Source organism: Loxodonta africana, chromosome 3 (genome assembly GCF_030014295.1).
Source record: "Loxodonta africana isolate mLoxAfr1 chromosome 3, mLoxAfr1.hap2, whole genome shotgun sequence".
Lineage (NCBI taxonomy): Eukaryota > Metazoa > Chordata > Mammalia > Proboscidea > Elephantidae > Loxodonta > Loxodonta africana.
Genome location: NC_087344.1, coordinates 76,693,406 through 76,707,064, shown reverse-complemented (window position 1 = coordinate 76,707,064; position 13,659 = coordinate 76,693,406). Strand labels below are relative to the sequence as shown.

General features: G+C 40.2%; 2 protein-coding genes across 5 annotated transcripts in view; both read right to left on the bottom strand.

Moving 5' to 3' along the window:
* The window catches only part of ZMPSTE24 (zinc metallopeptidase STE24), a 35,687-nt gene extending 33,090 nt beyond the window's left edge, over positions 1 to 2,597 (bottom strand). Inside the window, exons 1-2 of one of the 4 annotated variants that reach the window (XM_010595252.3) lie at positions 2,297 to 2,597; positions 186 to 332 (exon numbers count right to left, since the gene is read on the bottom strand). In XM_010595252.3, coding sequence (XP_010593554.1) covers positions 186 to 332; positions 2,297 to 2,419 — 270 coding nt within the window. In that variant the 5' untranslated portion in view covers positions 2,420 to 2,597. The other 3 variants (XM_023554574.2, XM_003415320.4, XM_010595251.3) reach the window with 3 other exon arrangements.
* Positions 2,598 to 7,801: 5,204 nt separating this feature from the next.
* TMCO2 (transmembrane and coiled-coil domains 2) lies at positions 7,802 to 13,581 on the bottom strand. Its single transcript, XM_023554573.2, has 2 exons — positions 12,637 to 13,581; positions 7,802 to 10,651 (listed from the first exon to the last, which is right to left on the bottom strand). The coding sequence occupies exons 1-2, from the start codon at positions 12,877 to 12,879 to the stop codon at positions 10,334 to 10,336; spliced, it is 561 nt and encodes a 186-aa protein (XP_023410341.1). The 5' UTR covers positions 12,880 to 13,581; the 3' UTR covers positions 7,802 to 10,333.
* Between the last annotated feature and the right edge of the window lie 78 nt (positions 13,582 to 13,659).

Here is a 13,659-nt window from a genome sequence, read left to right as displayed (position 1 = left end):
CTGACTAAACAGTTATGTTTCTACGTTGTTTAGTCCAGACCTATCCTTATCAATAACAAAAGTTTAAAAAGCATTCTGGGATCTGCAGGTGTGGTACCCTCCTTTGTGTCACAAAAACAGGAAAACAAACATTACAAGGTATTCAACAACTCATAGATTGTCTCTCCAAGAAGTAAATTACTCACAGTGCCTTCAATCTCTGAGTAGAGTCCTGACCAAAAGCTGAAAGTACTTTTATCCAGCTGATACAGTCGAGATTTCTCAAATGTTTCTGAATCCATGATCTGTCCTAACTCCAGCGGTACATGAGTTGTTGTTTTATATATCCTTCTCTGAAATAGTTTTGAAGAAAACACTTTGTCAAATGAACTCATTGTTTATTACAATAATCACTTATGATCAAACATTGGTTTATAGCATTAACTTGTCATTTAAGCCTGTTGAATTTGTTTTATACTTATACGAATACTATATTTGATCAAATACACTGACCACTGAAACAACTGATACAGAACAATGAAAGCTAAACAAGAGAATGAGAACTGACTAGGTGAAATTAAAATCAGGGTTGTCATCACACCACTCTGCATATGTAAAACAAAATCATAACACCACAAAAGGTACCGTTCATTCCAGGTATTATATAAACCCTATAAAATAGAAAACAAATTCATGAAAGGAGAAGGAAACAAATATGTTAAATATAAGTATTACCAGATATTGTGGGTGGTCATTAAATTTGGTCCTGAGGTTTCTAGAGGCCAAATTAAGGGAAATTTGAGGAGTGACAGAAATACACCAGGTCTTCAAGAAAGACAAGCTTTTTCATGATACCAAATTCTAAAAGGTAATTTCAGCCCATGCGACATAATGCAGGGAACAGATATCAAACAATATAATGGCAGCATCTTCTTCAATGGTTTTACAACAAATGCTCTTTATATATATACATATATATATACGTACACATTGTGCTTCTTACCATAATATGAAAGAATAACTCAGTAAAGGAGGCACTACTGAAAAGTATTTACTATAACTAGCCTTATTAAAGCAAGACAGACAGATGTTCAATACGCTACCGTTTAATTTAGACATTTTATGCAACGGGTCTTCTCTAAGTCTACAAAATTCTGTTCTAATGAACCTATCCAAAGAGCTTTGCGAGAGAAAGACATACAGCTTTGAATACGCTGGGCTAAGGAAGAGATCAAGACATCAACCCTTCACTATCGAGTTGTTTCCCATTCATAACGACCCTACAGTACAGAGTAGAACTGCCCCATAGGGTATCCAAGGAGCGTCTGGTGGATTCAAACTGCTGACCTTTAGGTTAGCAGCTGAGCTCTTAAGCACTGAGCCACCACGGCTCCTTAGACATCAACACATATAGAAAAATAAAAAATGTTCAGCTAGAAGATTCATGTAACATATAAACAGAGAAATTTACGGAGAAAAAAAGGCATTAATGGCCAAAAAAAAGGTTCCCAGTATTTAAAAACAAAGGGTTCCCATAACCATCATGTGTTAGACATAATTCAGTGGCAGCTTAGAAGAGTGTTGGTAAAACAAATCAGCAGTGAGCGATTGCAAGTAAAAAGGTCAATTAAACTTAAAATTCATCTCATTTAAGAAGTTCAGAACCCTAATCCATCAAGCTGTTAATTATGGCTGTTTCCAGGGAGTTGTTATCAAGCAATTTTCTATTTTAGGTTTTAAAATTTTAAACAAAAATAATAAAGACACTTTAAAGAAAAAGAAGAAAATATTGTTCTTTGGGCAAAAACAATACATACACTTTTTTATTTTTTTTTAAAGATAAATGAATTCAGGTCCTTCGAAGAACTGCAAAATCCTTATTTTCAGAAAATAGTTTCCTAATTCTGTGGTTCAGCATGATTTTACAAATTGCATGGTGAAGTTGTGGTTCTAAAAATCTAGCATCTTCTTTTTGAAGTCTTGTGGGCCGCTGCCAAACATAAAGGAGGCTAAGACTGGGCGCGAGAATCCTAGGGGAGCTGCGACAGGGACAAGAGTTCAAGCCTGCCAAGCGGCAGCCCTTCCCTCCCCTTCCCCAGGCCTTAACGAGCTTGGGTCCCAAGATACCTTTGAGGAGAACGTCCCCGAGGCACCAAGATCCCCTCATGGCACAGCCCGCCTCTGGGCCAAGGTAGGAGGCTTATTAGGGACTGCGGGGCCCAGGCTTGTGCTGAGGCCGGAACAATTATCCAGCAGCTTGGAGTCGAGGCCGAGTCTGGCCAGGTATCGAGGTCAGGTGGGGCCTGTCTACGCTCACCTGCCGCTGTGCTAGGAAGGTCTCCCAGAGATACACTGTCCAGGAGAAGAGCAACACGACCCCGAATATACGCTTCTCGGCCGGCATCGCCCACACTTCATCTAGCGACTCCCACATCCTCATGGCCACCCTGTTCCTCCAGCTCCTTCAGCGTGCACCGGTGACACACCAACACGTCCCCTCAAAGCGTCCCCGCAGTGTCACAGCGATATCCGTCCCTTCCGAGCGCCCCTACACGGCACCCGCCCCCATCCCAACCCTCCGCGCAACCGGTGGTGTCACACAAACACTATTCCCCGTAAGGCTTCCTCTAGGGCTTCCTGAATCCTCCCGGAAAAGGCCAGCCCCGCCTTCCTCACTTCCGGCCCAAAGAGAGCGGGAAGCTTCTCGCCAAGTTCTACCCCCTGCAGTCCCCGAGTCCCACGCTCTTTGGTTATGCTGACCAGTGTAACGCCAACCTTCCGCCCCTTCCCCGTTACGCTGGGGAAAGGGAAGCGGAAAGTCCCGGCTTCACTTCTGGGCCCCGCGGGGCTGCAGAGCTTTCTGCTGTCTGGGCTCTGGAGCATCTTTTCGGTTGGGGGCTCGTCCTGCGTGGGCTGGGGTTTCTGCCATGCCTCCCCCGCTCCGGCAATCCGACTGCTAATTGGAGATATGTGGGAGCTGAGACTGAGTGCGCCTCCACTCGTCCTGAGGTAGCTGGGAAGGATGGGGGACAGGAGCCATTTTCCCCAGACTCTCAAAATGATTCCTCTAAGCCAGTGCTCTTCAAACTGGTGCGTGCTCGTTACCGGGATAATCGAAGACTAAAAGGGTAGTTAAGAGTAAAAAAGGCATTGTAAGTGGAGTTTTTTGGCCTGTATCTGGATGTTCTGAATTCAAGAATATTAGAGTGGGCGGTAGTGATGAAAATTTTCATTTAAATATCTCATCCACCCTAAGTGTAGTCAGAGGCTGCATTTTGCTTAAGGGAGAGTCCCCCGGAACAGAGCAAGGAGAGCGTGGTTAGAAATACCTGAAACGAAGGGACCTTCATCTAGGAGACTAACTCATAGCGAGGCTCAATGCCATGTCTTTGTTGTGATTCAGAAGTGAAATGTAGTCAGAGGGATGCCCGTTAACATTTATTTGACTTGAAAAGCGAAGTCAGAATTTTTCAGACCAAAGTTAAGACTGATGATTAATTGGTTTGACAAAGAGGCTGGTGTTGCTAATTTACGTAATTACCATTTTCAGTAAATTGAGCTAAATCTGCAGCTGCAGGGTTGTAACTAAAATATCTTAAAATTAGTGATATTGTAATACTAAAGATGTGTTGAAATTAACAGTATTTCGGATTTCCCAGCCCTTCCTAAATGCCTGTAAGTGAGAGTAATCAGTATAATTAAAAGTCACTTGAGAAAGTGAATGACTAATGACAGGAGAATAAATTCTTTTGTAAATCTGAATTCCAGTTGTTTAAACAAAATCAGGGGTGGACCTAATTGAATTTTCAACTGATAAATCATTAGAAATAAATTTCAGTGAACGCTGTTTGATCAGTCTATAACTCAGAAGGAAATCAAATAATTGATTGATACTGTTATGACAAAGAACACCTCCGCGGTGTGGTGGTTAGGAGCTACAGCTGCTAACCAGAAGGTCGGCAGTTTCGGAAACTATGGGGCAGTTCTACCCCGTCCTATAGGGTCCCTATGAGTCAGACTTGACTCGACGGCAACGGGTTTGGTTTTGGTTTTTTTTTTTTGGCTATAACAAAATTACTAGCATTCATATCTATTTATATGAATAAACTTTTAGCACTTACAGCTATGAAAACAGAAATAGAATTGAAACTAAGCCCTGTTAGCTTAGCAGTGAGAAATATCCAGATACATGAATTACTGGGGGTAAAGCCCCATCTGTGTAAGAGATGCATTTCCAATCAAGTATTACTTTTTATGTTTATCAAAATTTGTAGTTGTGTAATTTTGATCATCTGTATATTAAGGATAATTATGATTACTCAATTCAGAAAAATTCTATTACAAAGAGCCTTACAGTTACAGGAAATTAAAAAAATTTTTTTACTTCAATGCATACGTATTTTTATTGCAAAGAAGGGATCAAAAAACGTTTTGCAAACATGAAAGTATTTTATTTGGATAACATTTTGTAGGTGAGTAAAATGTAAATATAAGTTAGAGATGATAAAAGAACAAGTGAAATTTCAGATTGTTAAGGAGCTCGTTCATGTATGTACACCAACACGTCTCTGAACAGCTCAACAGTTTTTACCTGTACAGCTCAGAGACATTGGCTACATTCCTCACATGTGCCGCCTTTCTCTATATCCTTTTCTAAATTATTTCACCATCATTAACACTAACTCACTGCTCTCTAAGCTTCTCATATAACCTTTTGAATTGCTGTTGTCAGTATGTTCACATAAAGATAATTCTTTAAAAGAGCACATTGCTCAAGGCAGACTTTTTTTCTAATTAAGCTAAACTACTGTTTTTTTTAAAGATGACTTCAGGGGGTAGTTTTGATTTAGGGTTTAAAGATTTCCTCAGGGCCACAGTTTTGGGAGGTCATTCAGCCTCAGTGGCTTTAGAAAATCTGGATTCCATGAGAATTTGAAATTCTGTTCCACATTTTTCCCCTTTTGATCAAGATTCTTTCTATAGAATCTTTGATCAAAACATTCAGTGATGGTAGCCAGGCACCATCCAATTCTTCTGTCTCATGGCAAAGGAAGCAGTTGTTCATGGAGGCAATCAGACACATATTCCAGTTCCTCCTCTGATCCTGACCCTCTTTCTCCCTCTGCTGCGCCAGGTGGGTAGAGACCAATTTTTGTACCTTGGATGACTGCTCACAAGCTTTTAAGACCCCAGGCACTACACAACATTCTAGGAGGTAAAACAGAAGCACTAAAATTAATATTAGGCCAGGTAACTGGAATGACCCATGAAACCATGACCCTAAACCTCTAAAATAAGAAAATAAATCCCATTAAGTGTACACAGTATCAACAGCTGCTTTTTTTCTTTTTTATAGAAATATATATAACACGACATTTGCTAATTAAGCCTTTTTCTCGTGCACAGCTTAGTGATATCAATTACAGTCAGCCCTCCATATCTGCAGGTTCCACATCTGCGGATTCAACCAACCATGGATCAAAAATACTCAAGGAAAAAACAAAAAAAGAAAGTTCCCCAAAGCAAAACTTGAATTTGCTTCATGCCGAGCACTACACTGAATCCACATGAACGAAATGACTTGTAGGCATACCCTGCTGTAACTTCCTGCCATTTCACAGAGCCTCAGTCTCCAGCACTCGTTGAACACGTACAGACTTTTTTTTCTTGTCGTTATTCTCTAAACAGTACAGTATAACAACTATTTACAGAGCATTTACATTGTATTAGGTATTGTAAGGAATCTAGAGATGATTTAAAGTATATGGGAGGATGTGCGTAGGTTAAATGCAAACACTACGCCATTTTATATAAGGGACTCTAGCATCTGTGGATTTTGGTATCCACAGGGGTACTGGAACAAATCCCCCTTGGATACCAAGGGATGACTACATGTTGTACAACCATTACCCTTAATCAATGCCAGATTTCCCATCACCATAAACAAACTCACTGCTTCCCAAACAATGGCTCCCACTCTCCCCTAATAAACTTTGGTCTCTATACATTTGCCTATTCTTGTCATTTCATGTAAGTGAGATCATATAATATTTGTCCATTCATTATTGACTTATTTCACTCAGCATAATGTTTTCAAGGTTCATCCATGTCATAGCATGCATCAGGACTTCATTTCTCTTTATGGCTGAGTAGTATTCCATTATATGTATGTACCATATTTTGTTTATACATTCATCCATTGATGGACATTTAGGTTGTTTCCACTTTTTGGCTATTGTGAATAGGTCTGCAATGAACATTGGTGTACATATGTCTGTTCGTGTCACTGCTCTTAAGTTCCTTGGGCATGTACCTGGAAGTGGAACTGCTGGGTCATGTGGTAGTTCTATTTTTAATTTTTTTAAAATATTGTGTTTTCGACTGTGAGCCCAAGAGACAGAAAGGGCCACATGAACCAGAGACTTACATCATCCTGAGACCAGAAGAACTAGATGGTGCCCGGCCACAACCGATGACTGCCCTGACAGGGAGCACAACAGAGAACCCCTGAGGGAGCAGGAGATCAGTGGGATGCAGACCCCAAATTCTCATAAAAAGACCAGACTTAATGGTCTGACTGAGACTAGAGGAATCCCGGCGGTCATGATCCCCAAACCTGTTGGCCCAGGACAGGAACCATTCCCAAAGACAACTCATCAGACATGGAAGGGACTGGACAATGGGTAGGAGAGAGAAGCTGATGAAGAGTGAGCTACTTGTATCAGGTGGACACTTGAGACTGTGTTGGCATCTCCTGTCTGGAGGGGAGATGGGAGGGTGGAGAGGGTTAGAAGCTGGCAAAATTGTCACGAAAGGAGAGACTGGAAGGGCTGACTCATTAGGGGGACAGTAAGTGGGAGTATGGAGTAAGGTGTATATAAGCTTATATGTGACAGACTGACTTGATTTGTAAACGTTCACTTAAAGCTCAACAAAAATTATTAAAAAAAAACATTAAAAAATATATATGTTATTGTGTTTTCAGTGAACATTTACACAGCAGATTAGGTTCCCATTCCACAATGTCTACACAAATCGTTCAGTGACATTGGTTACGTTTCTTCGTAATGCACGAACATTCTCATTATTTCTGTTCTGGTTGTTCTGTCTCCAGTAATCTAGTTTCCCTGTCCCCTTATCTTCTCATCTTTGTTCTTAAAGTAATTGCTGACCATTTGGCCTCATATAGATGATTTTTTAAAGGAGCACAGTACTCATGGGTGTTACTCTTTATTTTGTAAGCCAATCTGTTATTTAGGTAAAAAGTGATCTCGAGATAGTTTCAGTTCAAGGTTTAAAGAGTATCTCAGGGCAGTAGTCTCAGGGAATCCTCTAGTCTCAACCAGTCCAAAAAGTGTGCATCTTTAAGGAATACACACTTCTGTTCCACACTTTTCTTTCCTGCTATCAGGATCCATCCATTGTGGTCCTAATCAGAACAGTCAGTGGTGGTAGCTGGGCACCATCTTGTTTTTCTGGATTCAGGGTAGATGAGGCTGTGGTTCAAATAAACTGTTAGTGTTGTAGACTAGTTTCTTCTCTGAGCCTTTGGTTTCCTTCTTTCTCTTTTGTTCCGGACAAGTAGAGACCAATAGTTGTATCTTAAAGGACCACTTGCAAGCTTTTTAGACTCCAGGCATTACTCATCAAACTAGGATGTAGAACATAAACTTTATGACCTGTTATGCCAGCTGACCGAGTTGTCCTACGAGACTATGGTCCTAAGCCTTCAAACCCAGAAAACCAATCCTGCAAGGATTGACAGTGCCCACTATGTGCTTTATTATATATATGAATATATATGCATATACATATGCATACATCTATATATACACACATATACTCACATATACATACTTATATACATATATGCTTATATATACATATATACCTGCACATATTTTTTTGGTTGTTGTTGCAAAATTATATATGCCATAGCAATTACCAAAAAGATCGTTTTTTCCTGTGTACATCTTAGTGACGTTTTTTACCTTGGTCAGGCTGTGCATACTTCATTCACATTTGTGTTACGTTCCCCAACACCAAAAATAATAAGTGTCTACTATCTAGAGAGTGATTCCCCTCTCGCCCCCTTCCTGGTAACTACCAAGGAACATTGGTCTCTCTCTCTCTCTCTATAAATATGTATATATACCTATTCTTGTCATTTTATAAAAATGAGATCATACAATATTTGTCCTTTTGTGACTGACTGATTTAACTCACATAATGTCCTCCAGATTTATCCACATTGTTTGGAGGACTCATCATTCTTTAAGGCTGAGTAGTATTCCACTGTATGCATGTACCACATTTTGTTTATCCTTTCATCCATCGATGGGCACTTAGGTTGTTTCCATCTTTTTGCTATTGTAAATAGTGCTGCAAGGAACATAGGTGTGCATTCTTTTTTTGAGAAACCACCATACTGTTTTCCACTACAGCTCTATCGTTTTGCATTCCCACCAGCAATGAATGAGGGTTCCAATTTTTCATTCATGTGTTTTTTAAATGAATGATGGTAGTTATTCACTTGTTATAATATGTAGATTTTGTTGGATACAATGTAGAAAGTGATTCAACCCTTTCTTCTAAAATCTCAGTATTTACAATTTGCCAGAATTTACATCCTTTGCAACTATTTAAATTTGATGCAAATCTCTAGATATTAACTTAGAAATATGAAGGGATACATAGTTTTTCAAATTTGTCTTTTCCTTGGGCCATTAATGCTATGGCCTCTTAACTCTTCTTCACTTTTCTGGGTCCACTCAACCTGCTCTGGTTAGTCCAAAGCCTCACAGAAGCTCCTGCCACTCAAACTTATGTGGCACAAAAAATGGAGACTTTGATTTTAAAAGATTGCCTGGCACTCCTTCAGAAGTGCAGTAACAAACTTCTCACCTAAACTGTCAGATAGTGCACATTGTTAGTAACTTCCATCTGTTCTGGTCATCACATGATGAATTAAAGTTGACTTAAGGATGAGGTTAGTGTGTCTTGCCCTGAAGCCAAAATGCTTAATTATAGCTTTGGATATGCCGGGTGCTTCAGGTACCTTGAAACTGTCCCAGGCAAGGCATCCTTTTTCCTGTATACCTCCATGATGATTCCACCAGCATGAATGCCTTTCATTTCACTGTTTATAATCCTTCCTGGGCCAACTTAATGTCACTTTATCTGCAAAGTCTTTTCCTGATCCTACCCTGAATTTGCCCACCTGTTTTTGCACATAGTAGTACACTGTACAGTGAAGTCTCATCAACACAGGAGTTACATTTTGACATTAGTGTACTGGGCAAAATTAAGAATAATCAAAATCACCATTGGAAATCCCTTAGGAAGGGGCCATTTTGGAGACTGCTGTATTGTCTCTTGATGGCCCCCATAGCCAGTTTTTCACCAGCATGGCAACAGGTCACTATTTATTTGCACACCAAATATTTCATTTAGATTCCAGATAGTTACAAAGTGTTTCAATTACTATAATCACACTTATTGTGGCAAAAGTGCTTACACTGTAAGGCTTATGGAAACTGAGACCTACTGAGGGAGCCACCTACTGCCATCTCCCAGTAGCTCATCTTTCTCTCATCAGGGTACACAATCATTGAGTAGAATGGCATCGCTCCCTCCTTTCTTCCTACCTGCCAAGCTGGAATCCACATAAGTAGAATTGTCCTATGTTCAAGATGATGCAAATCCACTGTATTGCAACTCCCTGTTCTCAAACTACCTGAGAATTTCTGAACTACCGAGTGCTAAGCTGAGTGCTTTTGAAGGGCAGAGATTCCCAGGGATTATCACAATGCTTAGCTCAGAGTAGATGTCAGTAAAAGATAAAATTAAACACCCTTCTTTATGCCCACCCCCACGTTTACCCACCTCTGAGCAATTCATGCAGAAGACTCCTGAACCACATCTTTACTTGTAGGCCAAGGGTCAGCACAGGTAACAGCCTGCCTACAACGGGCAGTGCACAGCATCTTCCTCAAACAGCACTTTCCTGCTGTTTTTATTATGTTCAATCCAGACTCTTCAGCATGGACCTCAAAGCCATATCCCTGACCACGTTTCCTTCCTTTCCCACACTTGAATTCCAGTTCGGCTATCCTTTCCTACATGGCTGTCTGGTCTCTGGCCTGCCACCTGGGGACCACAAGCCCGGAGACATTTTTGACCACTGCTAGACTCAACGGCAATGGGTGTACCCCCCACACACAGGTAGAAGCTGGGCCCCACTGAACAGAAAGCCAGCCCTTGTTGGGTAATTTCAATATACTTCTCTGTCTTTATTGATACATCAACGCACACATGAGGGAAGTAGTGCTTTTCTGGAAAAGAGTGGAGTCCATCACATTTCAGATGTGGAAGTAAACCCTGATGTGGCCAAGGGGCTCTGGCAGTCGGAACAGCTGCAGTAGGGCTCAGAGGAGCAATCTCTCTTCATAACAGATTTTTGAGAAATGATCATCCCCTCCAGGTCCTTCACTTTGTTTTCCACTGTCTGGAGTTTTTTCAAAATTTTCTCTTGCAGACCCAAGGACAGGAAGAGATTTTTACTGTCTTGAGCTGGGAAAACATTCACTTCTGAGTTGGCCATCAAAGCCTGAAAAAAATCTGAGCCCTTCTTGTAAAGTTTGTAGAGCGTGATTATAAACAACACTGTTCTCTAAAATGAAACAACAGAAGCTGAGTGTTATTTGTTTATTCACGTGAAATACCAGTTTACCGTAGATGCAAAACAAAACAACCAGTAATCCCTCACTCCTATGTCAAGCCTTCCATTTAACAAAACATTTTCACACGTTTCCTCGTTTCATCTTCACCACAAACTGGAGCAGTAGGCAGGTCAGGGATTATTATTTGCATGTAATTAATAAAGATTATAATAATAGATACCATTTGCTGAAAATTTGCTATGTGCTGGGTTCTGTGCAGAACTTTTTTATACCGAAAAACAGAACTGGATAACCATTTAGACACCTTGCACTTCAGACCCTGTCATTATCCAAGGTCATATATTTGGAAGTGGTAGGGCCAGAATTGGAATCCAGGAATTTAGACTTCTAAGTATGTTCTCAGGACACAATAGTTTGAGAAACTGAATTTTCTGGTCATGAAAAAAAAAAGTTCTTATTTTTTTTAATGTTTTAGGACAGATTCCTGCCAGGATGAGTCTAAAACCTTATCTTTTTCCTTATCATAATTTCTAGCACCATTTATAGAGTGCCTGTTATGTCCTAAGCACTATACATACACTGTCTCCTTTAATCTTCACAACAACCGTATGAGGGAGGTACTGTTAACAAGCCCATCCTACAGATGAAGAAACTGGGGCTGAGAGGTTAGGTGATTACTTTTAGGTCAGACTCCAGAGCCCACGCTATTAAGTATTCCTTTATACTACCTCTTTTTCATGGCTGAGCACTCTGGAGGGCTGAAGTTCATCTTTCTGACTGAGCTAAACATTTACAGACTACAGCATAACCCACAATCACAGATAAAAGTTTGTTTTGTCACACAACGCACATACACATCCCTATTGAGGATTTAGTCAGTTCCAAACAAACAAAAGCTATTGCCATCAAGTCAATTGACTCATAATAACCCTATAAGAGAGTAGAACTTCCCCATAGGGTTTTCTAGGCTGTAATCTTTACAGAAGCAGGCTGCCACATCTTTCTCCCAAGAGCAGCTGGTAGGTTTGCCCAACTTGCAGTTAGCAACCAAGCACTCCTTTTAGTTCACTGTGATTCCAGTCAAATGAGATTTTGGAGAAGTGCTGAATTTGGAATCCTCAAAATTGGATTCAAATTCCAGCTTTGCTAGCTCTTACAAACTGTGAGGAACTTGGGCAGGTGATAACCAAGTACCCTCACCTACAAATGATAACGATAACCTCTCTCTGCATTTACCAAGCCTTCTTTAAATCCTGCCTCCTTAAATTCTCACTGAACTTCAAATTTGCCATGTGAAAATAACCTCTATTTCATGGAATTGTTGGAATTCTCAAAGCACTTTGACTATATCGCTATCATTACTGGCGATTAAACAGAAGTTTGTAAAATCCTAAATGTTTCTCACAGTCCCCACCAGTTATAGCATTTTCCCAAAAAGAGCCCCTGTATAAAAAAAAAAAAAAAAATTCTTTTTTTTTTTTTTTTATATTTATGAAGCCTTATCTTTTGTCTTTAACACACGGAAGTAATGAAAACACTGTGATGACTTAATGATTGCACATGCCTCCACCACATCAGTTACAGATCACAGTAAGGACAGAAAGGCCAGACCCAAGATTCCAGTTATACTTGCAGTGCCTTTTGTGTTAAAGGTACCCTACCTAGTGTCTGGCACATAGTAGGCATTCTAAGGAATAAGTGATCAAATAAATTTAGAACTAAGGCTGTCTTCCCAGCTTATAAACTTGTTTATTATACCATACAAGCCAAAGACCATTGTGAGAAACAGCACTTTCACACTCAAAACTTAATTGGTGGAAGATTTCAAGGACAACCTAGTTTCAACCAACTTCAGAGACAAGGGCTCACCCTTGCTCACCTGCATGGTCTTGAAACTAGGTGTCAGGTATATGGAAAAGAACATCAAATTTCAATTTATAACTATTTAAATTTCTCTGTAACAAAAGAGTATAACCTGAATTGACTGAATACTTCTCTTCGATAACGCATATAATCCTACTGTCAACAAAATCAAAAAGCAAATCTTCAGGATAACTTGCACAACTGGAGCAATATTATGTAGTATCCCCAAATTTGTTTGCTGGGGCTCACTAGACTCTCCCAGAAAAGTTGCTTGTAGCCAATTCCATAGTGTGCTCAGAGAGAGTGAATCTGCAACGTCGTCCCAGGAAGGAGTTACAGGTAGAAATGTTGACATTTTAATAAGACAGCAGTGGCTCCAGGAACTACATGTGCAGAAGCTTCAGAAACCTAGATATGAGTTAGGGAGAGCAGCCTGGAATCCCAGGTGTTCTGTAGCCATTGTGAGCTGTGCTTTGTGATATCACTGTTTCAAAGGTCAGCTTGCTCCCCACTCACCCAGTGACCTTTCTCACTCAAAACCAACAGGCACTGGCCTGGGTTTTCCAGTCATGTCGCTTTCTCTTATCTTTGGCAAGTCCTAGCTCTAGCACAGCACTGTCCAACAGAACTTTCTGCAATGATGGAAATGTTCTGTATCTCCTCTCCAGTATGGTAGCCACTAGCCACTTAAAATATGGATAGTGTTACTGAGGGACTGAATTTTAAATTTAATATTTAAATAGTCACATGTGGCTAGTGGTTATCACATTAGATGGTGTAGATACAGAACACTTCCAGCAATCCATGTAATGGAGAAAGGTTATTTTTACATGACAAATGAGGAAACTGAGGTGCACTGAGGCTCAATGGAAATTTAGGGAGGAGATAAAATTTAATGAGGGCCTTCTGAGAGTGAGCAGTTTACTTGGTAAATGTGGAGGTAGGTTATTATTGGATCATTTTGTAGCCCACGTATTTTCATATGCCACTATTTGTTAGAAATTCTGATCTTTGGGAAGGCCTTTAGCATATCTGAGCCCCATTTTGCTGTAAAATGAGGATTCCACCTCCTTCCCAGGGTTTGTATTAGAACAAATAGTTTAATTTTCTAAGCACTTTATAAATAGTAGCATAC

What these genes read in the sequence shown, in the direction of transcription:
- TMCO2 (XM_023554573.2), bottom strand. Translation starts at nt 12,879, where the DNA reads ATGTCAACATTTCTACCTGTAACTCCTTCCTGGGACGACGTTGCAGAT. An exon ending in GAAGTATTCAGTCAATTCAG is followed by an intron (nt 10,652 to 12,636) that starts GTTATACTCTTT and finishes GTTTCATTTTAG; the next exon opens with AGAACAGTGTTGTTTATAAT.